Source organism: Anabrus simplex, chromosome X, assembly GCF_040414725.1.
Source record: "Anabrus simplex isolate iqAnaSimp1 chromosome X, ASM4041472v1, whole genome shotgun sequence".
In the NCBI taxonomy this organism is placed as follows: Eukaryota; Metazoa; Arthropoda; class Insecta; order Orthoptera; family Tettigoniidae; genus Anabrus; species Anabrus simplex.
The window spans coordinates 180,573,200-180,592,483 of record NC_090279.1 but is presented as its reverse complement, the minus strand read 5'-3'; the positions used below and the strand labels follow the sequence as shown (position 1 = coordinate 180,592,483).

Sequence of the window (19,284 nt, the reverse complement as noted above, 5' to 3'; positions counted from 1 at the left end):
ATGAGGAATTTATTACTACCGCACGTAATTTCTACCCACACGGCTTCAGCTGTCGTCTCCAACTCGGGACGTCTAGTTGGATTACACTCTGGTTTTGTGGCAATAAGAACTCCGCCTCCTGTGGTTAGAGTGCGGTCCTTACGGAACAGGATGAAAGAATCTGGTAACACTTCTGAGTCATTAATTGTGTCTGAAAGCCATGTTTCACTGATACACACAACAGAGGGATCTAGGCTTGAGAGCGAAGCGAGAATATATTCTTTTCTACCTGGACGTAAAATGCTGCGTGCGTTAAACGCAAAGAGAGTTAGATTATTATTTACATATTTACAGTTGTAGCTATTTACAGAGTCACTGGTAACGTCACTGGTATTGGTAAAGAAAGAGTTCGTTAGTGGCGGCATTTCGCATTGCCAGCAAGTCCACGTTCTTCCTCCCTTCTTTAATTTCCTGTATTCTGAAGTAGAAATTTGTGCACATGTCCTGTGACTGCTTGACGAACAATTATTGCAGTTTACAAATAGTTGATTACGACGCCCGCTGCTTTCACATATTGTACAATGCTGAGGTCCGGGGTTCAATTCAATGTCTCCAATTAGCGCGAGAGTTAGGCACCACAGTGGCCGCCCAGCAATCGGAAGTCTGACAACTCTGCCTTCCCCATTACGACGCGGCCGCCCTACCGCCAGCAGTCCAAGGCTTTCACTGCCACACCAAGTGAGACACTTAAGAGAACATTTCTCACTTACCAACAGTTTTTCCAGTAGATGAATCTTCTTCAAATCACCACAAGACTTATCCGAATGCACTGTTACACTTTTCGCGTACGTCACGGCACTTTTTATCAACAAAACTATGATTAATGCACGGAGAACACTTGTAACGACCAGCATGCACGCCGCCATCTTGGACAACCATAGCTGTGGGAAACCACTCTGGTACAGTAGATCTATTTTCCTAATGTGATTTGGTTAAAATCTGAACTCTGTTCAGACACTGATTCCTTGAAGCTGTTTCTAAGGGGCTGGCAACCACTACACCATAGAGGAGGACCATATTAAATACTGATTAAAATTTTAGCAACCCCTTAATTTAATAATAATAATAATAATAATAATAATAATAATAATAATTTATCTGAAAAGTCTAATAATTGTTGCATCGGCCCGCAATCGAGCCAGCGCGTAGCAATGAGTTTGAGAGTAAATTAGGCCTACACATTGCTTACCTTTTTAAAGAAAATCTTAGACGTTCACCGTTCACTTTGAGGTATGAGTTGAAGCGTCTGTAATAAATGTTTAACAAGTAACTCTGCTTCCGAAATGGTGGGTGTTTCTTATGTTATTCTGAAGTTCTCCAGTTTTCACGGATTTGATTTGTATATTTCGTATATTTTTCTACCATTGCTGATTTTCGGCGGGTGTACGCATAACATCGGTTGGGAAACTCTCAGTTACAGAATAAAATATCCCCTGGGTGTTTCGTTTCGGCAAAATCTCAACCTTGTGCTTCTCCAGAACTTATGGAATAGGTTACTTTTTAACGGTGAGTGAATTTGCCTACTACCCTTGTTTGAAATAAATTCTTGCCGAATCCTAAATGGTACAGGTGTTATAATTATTTCGTAATTTCATGTATAACCAAATTGATAACTAACATACATCAGCTGTAGCAATATGTACTATACAGTATATACACAAATCTCCCGCCTGTATGTAGTTGCGGAGGTCGCTACTAGAGGGCGTCAGAGTCCAGACCTCGTGCAGACACTCTGAGGCCAACAGGAAACAAACGCCGCTCGCAAAGGAATTGGCTTGGCACAGCTGGAGTTCAAAAATGTTTTGGTTGTTGACAGCTGACCATTTGCGAAGTTTGTGGTGATTCGTAGCAGTTTTGTGTGTAATTTATCTACGGAGTAGTCCACTAAGATTTCAGGTATCCCTTTTGTAGTAAAATGTACTGTATGCCCTGTAGGGATGTGAAATATTTTTAAAGATAATTATAATAATTCATTTTATTGAGGTAGGCCTAATACCGATTATTTTTATAAGCTTACTGTATGCCTTAAAATTTCAATTACTTTTATGCTTGTATAATTGTAGTAAGATGATGTGAATCTAATACTGATTTAAAAGAAGTACCGTAGGGAAATTTAGTCTTGTTAGCTGTGGGGAACTACTCTGGTACAGTAGATCTGTTTTCCTAATGTGAATGGGTTAAAATCTGAACTCGGTACAAACACTGATTTCTTGAAGCAGTTTCTAAGGGGCTAACAACTTATATGAGTACCATGGTGACCACGGGAACTCCAGCTGAGTATAGCATTGCTTCCACTTGTGCCACATGCCTCCTTTCAATCTTTTCTATCCGACCTCCCTTGGCCAACTCTTGTTCTTTTCCGACCACGACGGTATTAGAGCACTCGAGCCCCAGGGAGCCTTTCATTTTCACGGCATTCATGGCCCTCGTCTTTCTTTGGCTGATACCTTAATTTTTCGAAGTGTTAGGTCCCGTCCATTTTTTCTCTCTGATTAATGTTATATAGAGGATGGTTTCCTAGTTGTACTTCCTCTTAAAACAATAATCACCACCAATACCACCACCACCTCTTTCCTATCGGACTTCTTGCAGTCAACTATTTTTCCCTTCTGACTTTTGTGAGGCCTGGAAGTATTTCATTTTCCCCCCTCTTTCAATTTCTTTAGCCAGTTTCTTCTTTCTTAGAAGGGTCAAATCTCTACCACTCATCCCCGGATACTTAGTGTTAAGAGAATTTTATATTTCCTTGTTGTCACTCCTTGAAGCCAGATCTTGAACCTCTCATACCAGGGAGGGATAAGGGGTTGGAAAACCTGTCACCATTCTTCACCTGTCTTCAGCATACTGGTATATACTGAACAAAGCGGGACGTGATACTAAAAAATTTATTGCTATGAGTTTGAGTTTTTGTTGTGCTGTAGATGGTAATGACATCTATCTAAGTACCGGTATCTATATTGAATAATGAATATATTATTACTGTATTGAATAATATGGGTCAGTAGTAGCATTAAGAAAAGTTGTATGTTTTAATACAAGAAATTGGTGTTGTGATCTTGAAGAAATGTTTTTTACTGAAATGTGCTTCTTCTTTGCAAAGAAGAACGGCAATTTCTTGTGTTAAAACAGAAGTGATTTTATTAAGTCTTCGGGACTTAAAATGATACCAAAGACATTTTAGTTCATAAGATAGTAGTTTTTAATTTATTTTAAATTTAACCTCCTTGTAACAACCGTCCCTCCCGTCGCACACTACCCCTCCCCCCGCCTCCAACCCATACGTCTTTTAATAACATGCGTTTTTAAAGTCAACAAAGATTTAACTTTGTGCTTGCTTTATGCTTTTTATCTAAGCTTTTGTGTATGCAGCTGATTATGATCGCAAAGCGATCGAAACAAGTCCTGTCATTTTTAATGATATAATAAATTGCCAAAGGAAAAGTAAAAGAAGGTATCGATTAGGTGGAAAATATTTTGCTTATGAAACCATTAGATTATATTATCGATACGGCTATGAAGTGGATAGTTTGTAATGTGACCTGTCACAGGCGTTTAATAGGGTAGATCGCAGGAGGCTACTGAGAAAAATGAGTCCTTTGGACTAGACAAAAGAGTGCCATTGGGTGGCTAGATTTCTAGAAAATAGAACTCAGAGAATTAGAGTAGGTGTAGCATTATCTAATTCTGTAATCATTAAGAAGGGAGTGTTATTGGACCTTTATGTTTTTGTATATACGATAAATGGTATGAATAAAGAACTGGAATCAGAGATGAGGCCTTTTGCGGATAATGTTATTCTGTATAGAGTAATAAATAAGTTCCAAGATTGTGAGCAACTGCAAACAGACCTAGACATTGTTGTGAGATGGACAGCAGACAATGGTATGATGATAAAAAGGTGACGAGTTTTACAAAGAGGAAAGATCCTCTCAGTTTTAATTACTGCATTGATGGGAGGAAAGTTCCTTATGGGGATCACTGTATTATTAGTAATATTATTATCTTCAAGGGATAATAAACATCGGCATTGCAACAATGATTGATCTACTTGTTAAAGACTCAAAACCATTGATCATTTCTGTTACCATGATTTTGTTATCTTTGGAATATTGTCTCACATCTTCTATTGTAAGCCATATAATATTACGTTATATTATTTTCTTCTTTCTGTGTACAGGACGCACGTTCATACAGCAGAATGTCCCGGCCAGTGAGTGCTGGTTCGCTCTCTCGTCGCTACCGTCAGGAGGCAGCATTGGTGCGCCGCCGCAATGCTGAACAAGATCACATGGAGCTGTGGAACAATGTGAGCCGGTACTTCCACAGCAGCGAAGTGCAGTGCTCGAAACATGAAGTGTGGACATCTCCAAGGCTCTTGTCCAGTGCGTGAGTATTTTATGCTCATCTTAGAACTCTGATCAGTAGTAAAATATATTTTCATCACTAAATTTAGAAGAGGAATTTGAAAATAGTTTTAAGTAAATAGAAAATTCTTGGATATCATATGTAGGAATACAGTAAAATGAAAATGTTGAGGGTCCACCTTTTCAATACAATGAATATTTATTGATGTGAGCTTGCATCCAGGAGATGTGGGTTCTTGTGTATCAAGACTCAACAACTGGGATTCCTGCTTAAATTTTATATTTTATGGTCAGATGCACCTCATCATATTAACTTGTTATAATCTAACAGTGACATTATAGGTGCTGTCATGTGTTTTAGATGGTCATACGCACCATACTCTCGTCAATTTAACATTACATTTAAAATTTGTCTTAGTAGGTGCAGTCAAGTGTTTTATAAGATACACCTTATGTTCTATACACCTCAGGCTGGATCCCCCTGTGGGTGGGGGTGGCAGAATAACACCCACGGTATCCCCTGCCTGTCGTAAGAGGTGACTAAGAGGGGCCTCATGGGCTCTGAACTTTGGAGTGTGGGTTAGCGACCACGGGGCCCTTAGCTGAGTCCTGACATTGCTTCCACTTACTTGCGCCAGGCTCCTCACTTTCATCTATCCTATCCGACCTCTCTGGGTCAACTCTTGTTCTTTTCCGACCCCGACGCTATTAGGTTTGCGAGGGCTAGGGAGTCTTTCATTTTCATGCCCTTCGTGGCCCTTGTCTTCCTTTGGCCAACATCTTCATTTTTTGAAGTGTCGGATCCCTTCTATATTTTCTCTCTGATTAGTGTTATATAGAGGATGGTTGCCTAGTTGTACTTCCTCTTAAAACAATAATCACCATCACCACCATCTCAGGCTGGACTATTTTCTCGTTTATCATACCTTAACAACTGGGTTACCTTCTCTGATTTACTTTCAAAGTTTTAACTTGTTACAATTTAACTTTTAACATTTGTCATTGTATTTGCTGCCATGTGTTTTATATTTTAACAAGTCATAATTAACATTTGTCTTGTAGGTGCTATCATGTGTTTTATATTGTTGTTTGTCCGGCTCCATGGCTAAATGGTTATGGTCACAGGGGTCCCGGGTTCGATTCCCGGCAGGGTCGGGAATTTTAACCTTAATTGGTTAATTTCTCTGTTACGGGGACTGGGTGTGTGTGTCGTCTTCATAATTGTTTCATCACGGCGCTGGCTTTGAACAGTTCTCCGCTATTTGTAATCATTGTGCGACTTTGCCTAGCGCTACGTGTGCCTTGCTGCCGCTAAGAGAATTGCGTACTGTTTTTCTTTTAAATGACTTGTATTTTACTTCTTCTAAGTTTTACAGTGTCTGCCCCCGTTCATTTCCTTTTCATATTGCCTCTTCTACTGATCCTATGCATTGTTTTCCATTTCTTAATCTACAGTTTAATATCTTGGAACTAGAAAATAGGTGCAATGAGTCTGGTATGAAAATTAGCCTCTCGAAGACTAAATTGATGTCAGTAGGTAAGAAATTCAACAGAATTGAATGTCAGATCGGTGATACAAAGCTAGAACAGGTCGATAATTTCAAGTATTTAGGTTTATGTTCTCCCAGGATGGTAATATATTAAGTGAGATTGAATCAAGGTGTCGTAAAGCTAATTCAGTGAGCTCCCAGCTGCGATCAACAGTATTCTGTAAGAAGGAAGTCAGCTCCCAGACGAAACTATCTTTACATCGGTCTGTTTTCAGACCTACTTTGCTTTACGGCAGCGAAAGCTGGGTGGACTCAAGATACCTTATTCATAAGTTAGAAGTAACAGACATGAAAGTAGCAAGAATGATTGCTGGTACAAACAGGTGGGAACAATGGCAGGAGGGTACTCGGAATGAGGAGATAAAGGCTAATTTAGGAATGAACTCGATGGATGAAGCTGTACGCATAAACCGGCTTCGGTGGTGGGGTCATGTGAGGCGAATGGGAAAGGATAGGTTACCTAGGAGAATAATGGACTCTGCTATGGAGGGTAGAAGAAGTAGAGGTAGACCAAGACGACGATGGTTAGACTCGGTTTCTAACGATTTAAAGATAAGAGGTATAGAACTAAATGAGGTCACAACACTAGTTGCAAATCGAGGATTGTGTCGACGTTTAGTAAATTCACAGAGGCTTGCAGACTGAACGCTGAAATGCATAACAGTCTATACGGTAATGATAATGTATGTATGTATGTATGTATGTATTAAATGAGAATGTAATTCACTACATTTCTTATTCTTTGGTATTGAATAGGTGGAATCTCCTATCAATTATTTCAATTTTAATCATGACGCGCAGGTCGCCTATGGGAGTCAAATCAAAAGACCTGCACCTGGCGAGCCGAACATGTCCTCGGACACTCCCGGCATTAAAAGCCATAAGCCATTTCATTTAGTTATTGTTGTTTGATAAGTTGTGTTTTGCTCAATTGATTCATTGGCTGATGATGACGTGCAATGAGCATCTAAACTAGTACCAATCTTCTTTAAACGACATGTGATATATACTCACATCAATAAATGTTCATTGTATTCAAAAGGTGGACCGTTAACATTTTCTTTTTACTGTAATCCCAGTTCAGTACAGAACAGAATGAAGTTTCTAACTTTCAAAGTGTGTAGGAAGTTATTGCTCCTTCTTGGACTTCTATTAGGACACAAAATGAAGCATTCAGATTTGAAACTTGGGTGAGAGGTCTTAAAAATGATGGACCGTAAACTTTTCAAACATGATAAAACCTTGTTTTTTGCAAGAAAATAAGGTTTATCTAAATTATTTCTTATTTTATTTATCTTCTTCTTTTAGTACCTTTTCCATTATTGACGGTTTGCCACAATCATAGTGAAGTCTACAACGTTCAGCTGTCTTCATCAGCCTACTCGAATCTAGTCCTGTACAGTCCCGTAAGTTCCTCAGCCAAGAGTGTGTCCTTCGACCGCGACCCCTACGTTCATCAATTTTACCCTGCATGATAGGTTTTGGTAGGTTGTACTTTTTATTCCTCATAATTTTTTCTTAATTGTACACATTAACATCCGCTCCCTCCTCGTGCATCTGAGTACGGCAGCATTGGAGACATGGTCAGTCCATGATATCCGTAACACCCACATTTCGAAGGTATTTATTCTCTTAATGGTCTTACACTTCAGAGTCCATGTTTCAGCGCCGTACAGAAGCGCTGAATAAACATAGCATCTGACAAAGTTGTAACGTGTCTCCAAGCTGAGGCTTCTGTCATAAAGTTGATTCCTCATCTGTAGAAAGCTAGTACGGGCCATTTCTATTCATACACAGATCTGTAAATCTGGATCTAAGTCATACGTAATCCAGCTGCCAAGGTACTTAAATTTCTGCATTTGTTCAACTGGTTCCTCATAAATGATCACTAAAATGTGCGTGTTACATGTTCTAGAAATGGCCATCACCTTGGTCTTGTCTGTATTAATTTTGAGACCAAGTTTATCCCCTTCTGCTACAATTCTGTCTACTAGATACTGAAAAACTTTTATATATAGCTAGTACATTTAGGGTTACATAACCTTCCATTGATTTTAAAGGTAGGCTTCATATTAGAGATTTTTAAAAAAATGTTTTACAAGTGTATCATTTTTGGCATTCTTTCACATTTTTAAGACCTAAAGTTGCTAACTTTTAGGACAAACTACTCTATATCATTTTTAGAATTTTCAGTTCAGAATATGATGCATAATTTTTTAAGACTAAATTGATTATTGTGATTAATGAAGTACAAACCAGTTGGTAAGTATGTTATTTTAACTAATTGAAACTTCCTTTTGGCTTCAGAATTACATCAAATTTTGTGTTTTTTGTATCATATTAAAGGCAACTTGTCCAGTGTACCTCCTGATAAACTTTGCACGTGCATGACGAGCCGATTCATATTTTATAACAACATTTAAGTACAAAAATACAAGTGATGACTCTCATACTTGGTTTTGTATTGACTTAATTTTTAATACAATAAACAATCATTCAACCATCAACACCACTTGAGGAGCCAGAGGAGAAAAAATCACATTTTACCTTTCATAGAAGAGGAATACAGACTTCATCCTCACTTTCCATATTGACACCCACATTTTACTATTCTTTATGTTATGGCAAAAGATCCAGCAGGTGGATTTTTATAATTAGCATTGAACTGTAGCTCCTAAGATAGGCCATAAGGGTCATCACCACTGCTCTGTTATCGCTTTAGAATTTTATCAGGTCTATGAAACGCAGTACATGATGTTTTAGAACATTTGTAATGTGTCAGTACTAAACTTTTCCACCAATCATCTTTCTTTGTTCACATATTTCACATAGGAAATTTTAACACATTCACTCCCATACACGCCTTAAGGTGTTTAAAAGCTGCCTATGTGCGGGACCGTATCCGAGTTAAGGCGTTTAAGGCCGCGCGATGTAAACGTCGTTTGAATTTAGTGCAAAATTCGCATGAAGTCGTAGTTTGTGGTGAAAACCATAAATGGCATATAAATGACCAGTCCCTCACCCTTACTATCTGACCAGAGGGTACATTCCAATGCTTTTTTTCTTTGAGTAAACACAGACCCAAGCCAGTCGTGATATTCTTGTGAGGGTTTGTAGTTGAAGTGAGTTTTTGTGTCGCGACAAGATGACGAGTTACAAAGACGGTATTCGAAGTGAGGAAATTGAAGACATACTACTGAACGATGATTCCGGTGATGAACTCATCCCTGATTTCAGTGATAGCGATAGCAATTCCGATGATGACATACCAGACTATGGGCAAAGTGAAATTCAGCACATTCAAATAACCGATACATATCCGTCTTATTGCCCGCCTCCAATCAATTTCACTGGCTGGATAGAATTAAATGTTGAGATCAAAGATAGCGATGGAATTATGTCTTTTGCCATTTATTTGAATTTCCTTTAATATATATGCGATCAGACAAACCTTTACGCGGAACAAGTTGTTAGTGCAGCGCCACGTCCTTTCACTAAACATTCTATATTTCAGACGTGGAAAACGGTCGACGTAAATGAGATGAAAAGTTTTAAGGACTAATGTTTGTAACGGGAATAATTTAAAAACCAGATTTCAAAATGTACTGGACAGAGGATACTATTTTTAGGTCACCGATTTTTTCGAAAACAACGGCACGAACCCAGTTCGAAAACATTTTGTAGTTTTTGCACTTTAGCGACAGCAGTCATTATGAGGGGAAGCACTACAAGTTATCATCCTAAAGGTATGTTGAAAATTTCAATATTGTACTTACGATAGTTTTCCTACAGTAACATTTAATGTAACATAGTGCGCTATAGAGCTGAGGGGATTTAAAAAGGCTGGGCTGGAAGTTTAAAGCACCCGCTGACGAGCCGGTAGTGAACGTGTTAAGATGTCTTTATTTCATGTATACTAGCTGAAGATTATCCATAAAAGGTTCAAACATGTCCTAGTTTTACTAGTTTCATGAGTGTACTTACCATTTAGTTTTAAGTGGCTTGTTCTGTCTTGAACAGATGAACCAATAAAAATATATTCTTCTAAAGATTAAAAAAAATAAAATACTTTGCTCTAAAGGTCTTTCCATTTTTGCAAACGAACACGGTCTACTGACTGCAACGTGGGAAGTAAAAAACAGACAGTGTAGTGGGCCACAAGTATGGGGGAAGCCAGCCTTGGGTCAACCGTGCTCAAGCAGTCGGGTTATATATGGAAAATCGTGTACGAATAATTATTGCTGTACCAAACAGGCATGTAATAGTGAGTACATAACTTAAGATAGGGTTGGCGTCAGAAAGGGCATCGGGCTGTAAAACTGGGCGAAGAAATTGGAAAGAATGCCAGGAAGAAGATTTCAAGTGCACAGGCAAAATTATAATTTAAATGATATAGTTTAAATTAGAAATCTAAATACAAGCACAACAAAAAGGAAAAACGATGACAGAATATTCATTTTCACATAATAATGTCTTCAGAGTATGTCTTCCCTCCTCCCCCTATGGGTCGGGGCGGTAGAATAACACCCACGGTATCCCCTGCCTGTTGTAAGAGGTGACTAAAAGGGGCCCCAGGGGTTCTGAACTTTGGAGCGTGGGTTGGCGACCACGGGGCCCTCAGCTGAGTCCTTCCCCCTGTGGGTGGGCGCGGTAGAATAACACCCACGGTATCCCCTGCCTGCCGTAAGAGGTGACTAAAAGAGGCCCCAGGGGTTCTGAACTTTAGAGCGTGGGTTGGCGATCACAGGGCCCTCAGCTGAGTCCTGGCATGGTTCCACTTACTTGTGCCAGGCTCCTCACTTTCATCTATCATATCTGACCTCTCTGGGTCAACTCTTGTTCTTTTCAGACCCCGACGCTATTAGGTTTCCGAGGACTAGGGAGTCTTTCATTTTTCGAAGTGTCGGATCCCTTCCATCTTTTCTCTCTGATTAGTGTTATATAGAGGATGGTTGCCTAGTTGTACTTCCTCTTAAAACAATAATCACCACCACCATCTGTCTTCCCTCTATCATTCTCAGTGTACAGGGTGCACTATCATACATTAGTAAGTCTTGGGGCAGTAGAATAACATTCCACAGTATCCCCTGCCCGTCATAAGAGGGAGCTAAAAGGGGCCCAATGGGCTCTCAACTTGGGAGTGTAGTATGGCAACCATGGTGCCCTTGGCTGAGTCCTGGCATTGCTTCCAGTTACTTTTGCCAGGCTCCTCACTTTCATCTGTTCTGTCTGACCTGTTGTTCTTTTCTGACCCCGGCAGTATTAGGTTTCTGAGGCCGAGCGAGTCTTTCATTTTCACGCCTTTCGTGTCGGCCCTTGTTTTCCTTTGGCCGATAGCTTCATTTTTCAAAGTGTCGGATCCCTTCCATTTTTCCCTCTGATTAGTGTTGTATAGATGATGGTTGCCTAGTTGTACTTCCTTTTAAAACAATAATCAGCACCACCATGTCTTGGCCAGTGAACCCCAATTTGCTGTGTTCTCACTAGTGTCAGGAGGCAGCACGGTTGTTATGCCACATTGCCACACAAGATCATATGGAATTGAAACTGTCTTCCTATCGTATGCTTCCCCCAACCCATGCTAACCTCTCATTGTCCAATGGTTCCTACACCAATATTTCTGTAACAGGGAAGAAGCTCGTGTGAAAGCTGCTGAGGCAAGGCAACGTGCCCACAGCTTGCAGTGTCGGCGTGAGAAACTGGCCAAGCTGTTGCTGGAAGAGGCAATGCATATTGAGGTAGCTCTGAAGCAGCTTGGACGGCAACGTGTGGTGGTACCACAAGTGGAGCTTCCCTTGGAGAAACTAAGGGAAGTGAACTTAGAACTGAAGTTTCGAGAAGAGGAAAGGCGCAGGCAGCAAGCGGAACTCATGCTCTACCATCGGTGGCGACAGCAGCAACCTTCCATTACTGAGGTGACTGGTCATCATTTTTATTGTGGTGTTTAACTCTTCTACTGTTATAAAGATTGAATTAATGAGGTTGTTTTTAAGGGCTAACCCCTCAACCAGTTCCATTAATTCTTTCATTTCTTCCATATTTTCATAGACCATAATTTTGCTAGTTTATCTGTGGAGCAACCAGTTTGTAAAAAGTGAACAGTATCGACAAAAGTGTATATATCCAGAGTCCCAAAAAGTTAATACACTACCTGAATATTACATATACATCAAATTTTTGTTGTTATTTTCTTTTTTCCATTCTTAATTTGATAAAAAACAACAGATATTCAGCTCTTGGAGAAAATGTTTGCAATAACAACCATAATTTTCAGGGATTGAAAAAACATGAATTTAATTTCTTAACACATTGCTGTCCGGCCCATCTGACGTATAACTGGCCCCTGTGGCCGGAAGGTTTCGGCAGAGACATGGAGTTATTGCACGGTATCATAATTTAATAATTTTAGGTTCATTCACAGTTATATCTGTCCACTGTAAAGTTTTTGGTGAGATTTTATATTTCGGTTCATTCTGGTATTGATATCTGTTTGATTCCTCCACCATATACGCCAACAAATCATTACAAATGAACAACTTGACATCACAACCTATATTTTCAGGTTTACTCGGCGAAATTTTAACGCTAGGCGTCCACGAGAAAGACTCCAAAAACAGTATATCATCCTGATCGGCCACTCACTGCCAGAAATAGGGAGAATATTATCAACAGTACTTACATCTAGACCATCTTTGCTATCTGAAGCATCAGGTCATTGCTCACATGGTGCAATAAACGTGTCATTCAACGCATCACTTCCACATAAATGCATGACACTAGCACTAGAATTATCATTAGACAATTCATCTTCACTCTCCTCATAATCACGGGACACATAACAAATTATCAGCGTGTAATTCATGTATAATATCACCAGGAGTCAGTCCACTGTTTTTGTTTACCGGGGCTGCCATTTTTGTTTACTAGAATTGATGGATACACGGAAGATATTCGAAGGCAAAAATAAATGCAACTGACGCACTAAAACGGGCAAAACCAGTACTAAAAGAAGCGTAGTTTTTCTACCATTTAGGCACATCAACGATAATCTTCAAATAGTTCCTCAATAACCGTTAGATGGCATCAGAAGACAGACTTGCACAAACACGTATTTATACGTGATCGGCTGCAGAGCACCGTGCTTGGAAACACGTATTGATACGTGAGCGGACAGCATTGTGTTAAGGTAATATGGTTTAGAATTAAATATCTGTGAAAATGTTTCACAGAAAAAAAAGAACCTGACAAGATTTTGAATGAAAGTGATATTACTAATATATCATTTTCAACCTTGAGGTGATGGAATGTCACATGCTACTTGCACACTCCAGCTTGAAGCTGAATATCTGTTTAGTACCTGCCCAACAGCTTTGACATGCCCAGCCAGACCTTCTAGGTGTGTGTTAAATCATAGCATAAACATTTATTTTTTTTACAACTAGTTTTACGTTGCACCGACACAGATTGGTTTTACTGCGACGATGGGATAGGAAAGGACTAGGAGTGGGAGGGAAGCGGCCGTGGCCTTAATTAAGGTACTGCCCCGGCATTTGCCTGGTGTGAAAATGGGAAACCTTGGAAAAACCATCTTCAGGGATGTCGACAGTGGGGTTCGAACCCTCTTATCTCCCGGATGCCAGCTGATAGCTACGTGACCCAGATCACACAGCCAACTCACCTGGTAACTCCCTTTTTAAATTTTTTTTTAAAGGTCTAGTGTTGGGTTCCTGTTGTGTCTGTCATTACTTCTTTTTCCTTATTTATTTTACAATTTTTCATCTTGTTTGCATTTTATCTCAATAACACACCTATGTGGATTAGCATGTTTTAAATAATTTATAATCATTGCTGATAGATCTGAAAACTGGTTATGAACTAAAAAAATTGTGTGCAGGACTCTAATTTTGGTCACAATCCTTCACCGAAACATAAAACGAAAACAGCTCAAATGCTGGATATTTCATTGTTATAAAAAGCTCATCATTGGTTATTATTGTAACTATACTCCGCACAGCTTTGCTTCTAAATTGACTTTTCACAAAACAAATGAGCATTGCCTTACCTCTGTTGCCGCGAGAACAGCTGATGCAATAGGACCGCGGTAAACAGCCCCCGTAAAATGTAATACCATACTCAGAATTCAAATTGGAAACAAATTCACAAAAACTAAACTTACTAACAACATCTGACACAATACATTAGTAAGAATAAAAGAGAATGAGGAAATAACACATCAGTCACCGCTAATGCCTGGGAGGTTTGGCCTACAAAGGGAACACTCCACTGATCTCAGAGTCACATTCTTGCCACTTGTCTTTCCCGAACTGCACTAAGACATGCTAAACATGCACGAACTAAGTACACTAACCATTACACGGACGCAAATAAAACTAAAGCTATTTCTTTTTTTTATACCCTGAACTATTAAACCTGTATTGTACCAACTCATGCTAAGCCAAACTGTAAACTACGCTGTACTGTACTGTACTATACTAGAGAGATAAAGACTAATATGAAAAACACTAATTACTGAAGAAAAATGTAAAAGATCGCGAACCGTACCGAATACCGTACACGCTGAACGAGATAGGTTAACCACGTGGTGAATGTAAATCTTAAGAGTTGGCAACTAGATTTGGAGATCGCACTCTGCCGATATAAGTCGGTATGAATGGCAGCTTGGGATTGGTTGGATGTCTTATGTTTAAGGGCATAACCACCAGACAGAGCCAAAATTGGCCAAAACATCAATTTAGAAGTAAAGCAGTGCGGAGTATATGACGTATAGAATACCTAGCATGATCACTCTGCTCTCTCAACATTGTCATTGGTGGCCCTGCCGTAGTGTGGCGCTGCAGTCGCAACGCACCAGCTGCAACAATATGTGCGCCAAGTTATCGATGAAGATAATAGCGTGCGTGCAAGCGTTTGTGTGAAGTCATGGTAACAATTTTAATGCCTATTGAGGGGAATTTTTGTTTTGATATTTTCCCAAAGTCTGTATTAATATCAGTGCAGTGTTTTGTGTGAAATCAACTAGTTTCCTATTACTTCGGGAAAATGTCATACTGTTTCGTTCCTGGTTGCAAATCAGGTTACGGAAGGAAGCTCGATGGTGGATGATTTTTATACAGCCAAAACAAAATAATCTCTGCGAAGTGCATGAGACTTTTGCATTTTTCGGTAGAGTTAATTAACTTATAAAGGCGGACTGTTTCGTTGCGAATGGTAAAAACATTGATCTTCCTTGTGTAAAGTGGAAATTAAAACCACGAGCAGTGCCTCATATATTTTTCAAATTTACCAAATACCTATCCACTGAGGTTAAATCACGAAAGGCACCTACTAGGAAAAGGAATGAAGACAGTATCAAAAGTATAAGGAACAAGAATCACGATGTGAGTGAAGCAGTGATGGTAACAGTGTGGGGTAAGGTTCAAGATCAGCCGAGGTTTGGTCAAATTCATGGCCAGTCTTGTTCTCTTACCAATGCCCAAAAGCCAGTAGTGTCTCTCAAAAGGTGACTAGAGAACGCAACTTACAATTTAGTGCGAGTTCAATGTCTCCTTCTTCAGTCGAAGGTAGGATTAATTTCCTACAGGGGCAGATTAAGAACATGGAATGTTTAATGTTTTATGTACTCTGTTTAAAAAGTCTTTTTTTTTAAAGTATGTAAAGCACAATACTGCTTTCACTTTTTGTAATGTTCCTTTTTATCTTGTGTGGTCTCTTATTAAAGTCCATAGATATTTCATCGTAGGAACTGAGAATATTATTTTCAACTTTCTGACAATATTATTCATAGGTCTAAACAAGTGGGTGTTGTATTTGGTTATTTGCATATCGGAGTAACCTCCACTAAAACAGCTGACCGTGTAGCGTTATTGATTGGCTCTACTAGTGCCACTCTGCGGGAGCGCGCTTGAACTCTCTGAGTGATCTCGCTAGGTATTCTGATCTGTTGGACAGACTGGAAGGAGCTTTTCTGCAAGATACATGGAACACTGCAACGCCTTCAAACACAAGTACTCGGCCATGAGCCAGCACATGACTGAGACAGGACACCATTTCACAAGTATAGAGAAAGATCTTACTATTATTAAATGTATCAGCAAAGGAAAGTTAATGAATGAAATTGAAAATTTACACACTTTTTTGGACCAAACCTATAATAACAATCATAATTTAAAAGAGGTCACAGAAAATAAAAATCCTTTATACGAATTTATGCCCAAATTAATACATATTGTGAATTCACACCAGAATAAAATCCTGTATCTTTTTAAATCCCCTCACCCAAATGTTTCATCCACCAAACCAAATATCGGGTCTACCCACACTATCCCTGTTAACACTCCTCTAGTAATGACACAGGCACTTAAAGATCAACGTAACCCTTCTCCCCCCCTCCACACCCCACACCCCCTTTACCGCACAAGTATAACATCAGGAGTAGAAATGTTAGTCAGGCAGGAGATGCCGGAACAGTCAGTTCTACTTAGCACTACCTTGCCAAGTAAGTTATCTCTCAATTGACATATCAACTGCTGAAGTTTCTTATCATTGCTTCAAAATACTAACTTCTCTTTTATTTAATTACAGGCAACATACCTCCCAAAAACTAGTAATCAATTCTACAAGTAAGAATATTCACACACGACTGTTCGTAACGTCAGGACACAGTTCAACAATAATGCACCAGCCTGAACTTGGATTTACGACACTGCTTTACGCGACAAAAAACATACGATCAATTTTCAAAGGTTGCAGCGTTTTATTCTCATCACTCAACTTACCCAAATTATTCTCAATCTCCAGCTGTTGTTTATAACTATTGGACATTGTTTTTGTATCAAGTTGAGATACAGAATTCTTGGAATTTTTATACCCAAAGAGGATTACAATCTTTATCACGACTGTTACTAGCCCAAGACCTCCAAAGTTATCATTTTCGTTAAAAAAAATTTCTTTTAGTTTTCACTAGCTGATGTACCCGTGCTTCGCTACGGGATTCTCAGAAAGACTGACTTTGTGGTTTTCCTAACCTGAAATCAACATAGGTCATAAAAAAACGTAAGCATGAATGTAGCGATTAAAAGCAATGCTATCATATAAAATACTCGATCAAATGGAAAGCCGCACGTTTTATCACTTTTAACGAACAGTGCTGCGGTTAGATTGCGGTGCCAGTCTAATAGTCCAAAGTTTCAGAGCTGTGATGACCAGGCCGCAGATTGCCATGAACACTCATCTGCTATTATTCCGCTAAATATGCACACTGTTCATTCTAATCAGTGCCTCAGAGTAGGGATTGAATAGTCCGAATGCTATGATGATCCAGTGTGTTACGTACCAGTAGTATCAGAAAATGTATAAACCAGGGGAATAGCATGCTAAAGAAGAAACTCCCCAGCTACTTCCCATCAATATTCAGACAGACTGTTACACTCTGTACGACTGGGCGAGTTGACCGTGTGGTTAGCGGTGCGCAGCTGTGAGCTTGCATCCGAGAGATAGTGGATTCGAACCCCATTGTTGGCAGCGCAGTGGTTTCCCACTTTAACACCAGTCAAATGCTGGGCCAGTACCTTAATTAAGGCCTAAGGCACTCCTAGCCTTTTCCTATCCCATCGTCGCCATAAAACCTATCTATGTCGGTGCAACGTAAATCAAATAAAAAATGCTCTGTACGCAGCAGTAATCCTATCTTCCGGAGATGAGGGGCAACAGAAGACACAAAGCACATCACGACAAACAATGGTCAGTGTAATGTTATTGTTGATCAATGTTATGAGCTTTCTATATTGTAGGCCTTCACATTTAGTTTTCTTTCGACTCTGTGATTTGTAAAATATTTTATACCATAAACTGTAGTTTCTTATTCTCCGACTTTACATACCGATTTTAATTAAATACTGTTTACCCATTTTCTCGTTACTCGGCGCTGATATGGACTTAGTAACGAAGTCCATATTCATGAATATCTTTGTGATCATAACCAGTACGGTAACAATGTATAATACATGAATAATAGGAAATTTAATACTATATAACCTTAATTATGTAGCATTCATCGATTACACCTCTAATAAGAAATATATGAGAATTACATTTTAGGCCTTCCCCTAAACTACCATTTCACTCAGCGTGAATAAAATAATTTACAGCCTAGACTATACCAACTTATTTTCTGACTTTGCATACCGATTTTCATCTAGATAGGACTACTAATAACAACAATATTTGAGAATTAAATTTTAGGCCTTCCCCTAAACTACCATTTTTCTCAGCGTGAATACAATTATTGATAGCCTAGATTGTAGCAACTTATTCCCCAACTTTGCATACCCATTTTCTTTAAAATACGACCACTAATAACATAAATAGTTGAGAATTCAATTTTAGGCCTACCCCTAAACTACCATTTCACTCAGCGTGAGTAAAATGATTTATAGCCTAGATTGTAGAGACTAATCCCCCGACTTCACATACCGATTTTCATTAGACCACTAATAACATAAATAGTTGAGAATTCAATTTTAGGCCTTCCCCTAAACTACCATTTCACTCAGCGTGAGCAAAATGATTTATAGCCTAGATTGTAGAGGCTCATCCCCCTACTTCACATACCGATTTTCATTAAATTCTCTTTAACCGTTTTCTCGTGATGCGTGTACATACAGACAGACAGACAGACAGAAATTACGGAAAAGTAAATAATGCATTTTCTTGTTATTATGGACATGACCGATACAGAAATACCATTATTTTCAAATTCTGAGCAATGTACAGACAAAACTCTTATTTTATATATATAGATTTACATTCTTTTAAATTTATTTCCCATGAGTTCAGACACTATTTATTCTCAGTACTCTTAGTTTGTAATAGACATTTTTCTATATTATAATTGTAGCATGTTATCTTAAGATGTTTTTAAGTGTAACTTATTATTTTCAGTATATTCCTTGTATGATTGGTTAATAATAGGCATTTTTCTACGTTATAATTGTAGCATGTTAACTTAAGATGGTTTTAAAGTGTAACATATTTTCAGTGTATTCCTTGTATGATTGGTTAATGATTCGGAATTTTGACCTTAAGGTTACCTACAGGCTGATGTTACCCTTAACAAGGGGCAAGACATGTTCCTAAGAAGTGTACATAGTATTATGTAAATTTCACCCACGTAGCACATGGCGTGTATTGAATAGGTGGTACGATAGAATAAATTATTTTGTGACAATTTGTTTAAGGTATTCTGTTCGTCATGCTGTAACTATATACAGTAGTTATTGAAACAATCAACATTTAACAATAAGGTGCTCATA

General features: G+C 38.9%; 1 protein-coding gene across 2 annotated transcripts in view; it reads left to right on the top strand.

The window, feature by feature from the left end:
• Positions 1-1,805: 1,805 nt before the first annotated feature.
• LOC136886093 (trichoplein keratin filament-binding protein) overlaps positions 1,806-19,284 on the top strand; it is a 47,394-nt gene continuing 29,915 nt past the window's right edge. For both annotated transcript variants that reach the window (XM_067158818.2, XM_067158817.2), the window contains exons 1-3: positions 1,806-1,935; positions 4,217-4,425; positions 11,583-11,868. In XM_067158818.2, the coding sequence (XP_067014919.2) occupies positions 4,238-4,425; positions 11,583-11,868 (474 nt within the window). In that variant the 5' untranslated portion in view covers positions 1,806-1,935; positions 4,217-4,237. The remainder of the gene's footprint in view (positions 1,936-4,216; positions 4,426-11,582; positions 11,869-19,284) is intronic.